The sequence below is a fragment of the Thunnus thynnus genome, chromosome 12, assembly GCF_963924715.1.
Source record: "Thunnus thynnus chromosome 12, fThuThy2.1, whole genome shotgun sequence".
NCBI classification, from domain to species: Eukaryota; Metazoa; Chordata; class Actinopteri; order Scombriformes; family Scombridae; genus Thunnus; species Thunnus thynnus.
The window spans coordinates 33,258,338-33,263,625 of record NC_089528.1 but is presented as its reverse complement, the minus strand read 5'-3'; the positions used below and the strand labels follow the sequence as shown (position 1 = coordinate 33,263,625).

The 5,288-nt window shown below is 37.6% G+C and overlaps 1 gene segment (V, D, J or C); it reads left to right on the top strand.

Moving 5' to 3' along the window:
* Nucleotides 1-523: 523 nt before the first annotated feature.
* LOC137194810 (Ig kappa-b4 chain C region-like) lies at nucleotides 524-1,929 on the top strand (the record flags this gene model as incomplete). The annotated part of the segment is given in 2 exon segments: nucleotides 524-584; nucleotides 1,434-1,929. Coding segments are annotated over 2 exon segments (390 nt in total), but the record flags the coding sequence as incomplete, so codon positions are not given.
* Between the last annotated feature and the right edge of the window lie 3,359 nt (nucleotides 1,930-5,288).

Here is a 5,288-nt window from a genome sequence, read left to right as displayed (position 1 = left end):
AGATCAAAGTCATGTTGTTGATGAGGAGGATTTCTGTGGCTTCTGTTGTGATGAAGGACAGCTGTCAGTCATCCAGTGTTCAACTCTCAGGACTATAAACTCTCCCAGAGCACTGGAGCATGGTGCCGCTGATGCAAAGTGTCTCTCTATGGAAATGCTCTGACTGACTCCAACAGGGACTTGGATTACTCTGATGATGCTGTTTCATCAATGGATCAATCAACTTATCACAGTATTGATTAGGATGTGTCAGTGTTTATTTTTATGTGGTTTGGGCTTCATGTGTATTAACGACTGTTTTCTTTCAGAATATATTTTGTTACAGTTAAATGTATTACAACACAAATTTAACATTAATTTAAATTAATTTATATGAAATAAAATCACATATTCATAAATTGGCGGCTCTGTGTTGTTGTAAGTTTTCGAGTTATTTCAGTAATTTTACTTCATTTTGGTGAGTTTGTTTGTGTCAAAGTCAGAGAGCCGTGTCTCTCTACACTGAGAGGTTTTTGTACGGCGGCTCAATGAGTTTGTATCACTGTGGTGGACTTTTGGTGGAGGAACCAGACTGGATGTTGGAAGTAAGTTTCTGTTAAAATATTAAAAACTGTATCATCAGTTAAGTTTATAATTTCTACGTCTGAACATTTGTAGTAGATATAAGTTCACTGTGCTGATCTAAAACACTTTAAAGTCTCAGTTTTATTGTTTGTTCCTCTTGTGTTTCCTTAAAGTTGAACTCAAAGCAGCTTTACTGAACTTTTTTTGAAATGTTCAAGTTAATTTGTTAAATGTGAACAGCTTGAACTGCAGGACAGAGTAAAAAACAACAATCCTACTTTAAAAATGATTTTAATTTCAGCCTTTAATTCTCTGTTTTAATTTAATAATTTAAATTCAAAGAAGATAAACAATGTGAAATGCTGTGAATCTCTGATCATTTAAAATGTCTCCAGTTGTCTTTTAACCTCAGTCTGAAATCATTTTGACAGATTTTTGAGGGTTTTTCATTTTTTGAATGTCTCAACATTTTCCGTATATTACGGTGGTCTGTTAGTTTTGACTGATGAATCTGATTAACTGTTGATCTTTTGATAGTTTTGAAAGTAAATATGTTGTTATAAATTCAAACTAAATCATAGATGTCTGAATTATATATTCAAACTTTATGTCCTTATTCATATATAGTGTATAGTGTAAAATAAAATACATTAAACAGTCATATAAACGACTTAAAGGAGTTTCTGTCAGATGTTTTTTCTGCTCCACCAGATACTCACTGACACACTGTTTCACTTCCCTCTGAGAAACCTCTCATGCATATCAGCACAGAAAGAGTCCTCATATGGCTCCACCCTCTCACAGTAAAGGTGTCCAAGTGTCTGGTGTTGGATTGACAGCTGTCCTCTAATCTGATTGGTGTCTCCTAGGTGATGTCCGTCCCACCCTGACGGTGCTGCCCCCCTCCAGCGAGGAGCTGCAGCAGGGGAAGGCCACGCTCATATGTCTGGCCGACAAGGGCTTCCCCTCAGACTGGAGTCTGGCCTGGAAGGTGGACGGCAGCAGCAGCAGCAGCAGCGGGGAGGAGAGCAGGAGCCCCGGGGTGCTGCAGAAGGACGGCCGCTACAGCTGGAGCAGCACCCTGAGGCTCCCTGCAGACCAGTGGAGGAAGGTGGGCTCTGTGACCTGTGAGGCCACCCAGGGCTCCCAGACTCCAGTCTCAGAGACACTGAGGAGAGACCAGTGTTCCCAGTCCTGACCTGACTCACTGGGACTCTGCTACTGGTTTTACTCTGCTACTGCTTTCAGTCTGCACTTTGTCTGTTTCTTTCTCTCGTTGCATGTTTCAACATTTAAGTGTTCTGGTTTGCTGTAATGTTGAATGTTTCAAAATTTTAAAACAATAAAGTTTCATCAAAAATGCAACTGTCAAGGTGTATTTTACAATAAGAGTGACATGTCGTTTGACCTTTTTTCTATTCCATATATAGAATCCATTAGGAGCATTAACTCAGTTAATATACACATCTACGATAGAAACAAGTCAGTCTTTTTCACAGATCACCTTTTAATTCCATTGTGTACCATGGAATATGTTCTTCATGTAGCAGTATCATCTCTATTGATGCAAAGGTAATCCACCAATCTAGGGTATCTGTCACCACTAAATATCTGGTTAAAAACATGGATCTTCTTGAAGAGGGACATGTTTTTTTCATTTTCAACATTAGATAGAGAAATCAGGGTATCATCAGCATCATGTGATATAAAATGTCTCTGATCTGAGATTTAAACCAAGTCATAAGTAAGTTCCACTTCAGCGACAGACTGAGAGAAGAAGATAGCACAGTCTCTCTCTCTGTCAGCAGTCTTCACATTATCTTTTTTATTTCTTGCAGTAATATTGATGTGCTTTATATGTTAAAACTATGCAGATCTATACATCAAATCAGTTGTGTCCATATTATTAAAAATATAACTGCTGTTATACTGTATGTTACTATAACTACTGAAAACAGATATATTTCATCCACGCACACAGAATTTGGTTAAAGGTTAAGGTCACAAGGATTTCAGGTGATGATTTTACAAAGAAATAATGCTCCAGGCCTTGCCCGCCACTGGATTCTACTGTATTAGTTTGTTGAGATTACGTGTTGCGATTATTATTCTCCACAATGAATCACAATATGAACTACAAACACACTAAAAATGTTAAAAGTTACAAATATTACTATGCAGTTTAAGAGAGCATGAATCAGTTTGAGATAATAAAGCTTCTGACTTTTTTAAAAGTAGAACAAAGATGAAAAGAGAAGCTTTTACTTCTTTTAAGTTTTACTCCCAAATGTATTAATTTATTGATTGTGTTCGGTTACTAACACTGTAATGTTTTGATAACTTGCATTATAAAAATTCCACAAAGAGTAACTTTAAATGTACATTGATGTAAAACATGAACAATATCATCATGCTGAAAGTTTAATGAGTTTTTAGTGTTGGTGTTCTACCATAAACTGTAATTTAATCAAACCTCTAGTGATTAAATCTCTGTGCAGCTTGAGTCAGATCAGTTCCTCTCCAGCTAAGGGAGGTTTTTGCATGATATTGTATCACTGTGTGAACAGAAAACTGTCACACTGCTGAATGTAGTAAAATCCTGAATTTCCTGTAATAAACTCCTGACAGTATTAAACTCCTGTATCTTCAGTCTGAACTCTACTGATGGTCAAAGTGTAGTCAGTCTCATATCCGCTTCTACTAAAATGGTCTGAAACTCCAGACCGATGATTTGTAGCCTGATAAATCAGGAGTTTGGGTCATTCTCCATCTTTTTGAAGGTACCAGTTGAGGTAGGCACCAACACTTGAACTGGTTTTACATGTGATAGAGACTTGTGAAACAAAAGCAGTGAACACTCCTGGTATTTAATTTAATATTATTTTCATTTAATTTAGCTTTAAAATTAAAGGAGGAAATTATTACTTCTAATTTTAAATGGTTTCTGAGTGTGTTTACTATTTCAGAGGTTAAAAGCTATATAGCCTTCATACTCTATACCAACTTATATTAGAGTGTGGTATTGTACTGTGTTAAAGGGTTAGTACACTCAATTGTTTATTACACTGTGGTCTTACAATAAGGTATATTCAAGAGGTATAGGATTTCCAAAGTGACCCAAGCAAAAAACATTAAATTAATCAGAGATAATATAACAAAGGAAATTAGGATAAAGAACTCAGGGCCCCATCTACATAATATAGAGGGTAGACGGGCTACACTCATATTAGAGTAGGCATAATAACAGGGAAATAGTCCTCCTTGTTGCCCACACAAGAAAGGTCCATTAGAATTATGATTGTTATTAATGTTAATTATGATTTGCAAGAGTATAAGGTCTTTTAAGGTTAAGTGACTAACATGCAAGCACAAGACAACAGAAACAAGTTCACTTTAGTTACATTCACATTTATTACTAATAATAGTACTAAACACTACAACATTTTACAGACAAGACACAAGAGGGAAAGAGAAACTGGTACACAAGGCTATGGCTAGTGAATGATTGAAATGCATGATGCAGAGTTATCTATTGTGTAGTTGGTATGAGAGACCTGATAAACAGATGAGATGACTGTTACCTGAGAAGCAGTGAGTCAAATCAATGGTACCACAACTGAGTTCTGAATTGTCAATTGAAATGAGAAATTATGAAAGCAGCAGGGTTTAAGCAAGTTGATGAAGGTTTTGTATGAATACTTGCTTGCTCTCTGGGGTGGCTTCTTACGGAGAATCGAGTCTGATGTGCTGTGGTGAGGAGCTGGAGTCTGGATCTTGTAATGATGAGTAAATCGGCCAGTCTGAACTTGAAGGGTTCCCATTGGAAGAGAGCTCCTGGTTTATGCTCTCATGCTCTCCTCGGCTTGACCCTCAACTCATGATTCTAGATTCCAATGGTGGGGGTCTTTTATCCAGATGGTACCATCAGTTCACATTGGGGTGTGAATTGGTCTCTCCATCTTGCTGGTTCTTGTAGCTTGAAGGATCAAAGATGGTTTGGGTCAGTGGTCTGGTTTGGTGACCATGCAGGAGATGGGTGTTCATTATCTGATCCTTTCTGTTTGCAGGAGGTGGTTTAGATGATCTGGTCAGTGAGGAGTTTGGAGCTCTCACTTATATATTATTGGCCAGCATTCCTGGGGAGTTGAAGACAAAGTTGGTCTTCTTGCTTGAGGATTGTACTGTCTGCCTTCAAAACATGCAGGGACTTTACCCTACATCTTTAAGACTATGTTGACGTCTTCACATGTCCTGTTTGTTCTGATTAGCAGTCTGACAACCAAAGAAATCCAGTGTATGATCATGTATGACACAGAAAAGCTTCAGATCCTCACATTTAAGAAGCTGCAACCATCAAATATTTGGTACTTCTGCTGAAAAAATGGCTGAAATTATTATTTGATTATCAAAATACGTGCTGATTAATTTCCTGTTGATTGACTGGTTGATTGATGGCTGCAGATCTATTCTAAACACTGAGGGAGTGTTTGCTGTATCGTTTAACACTGAGGCCTCTAGTTTCACGGTGGGAAACTGTTTTAACAGAATCTCCCCTTTGTGCTGGTCCAGCACTGCTTTTTCCACACAGTCCTCCTGAACAACAGAACATCTCCTGCTGCTTCCATGACACAGAAATATAACAAACATAATCAGTAACAAGTTTTAGTTCAGGCAAGCTGTTCTTTTTCATGCACACAGAAAGACATTTTCTGACATTTTAAATA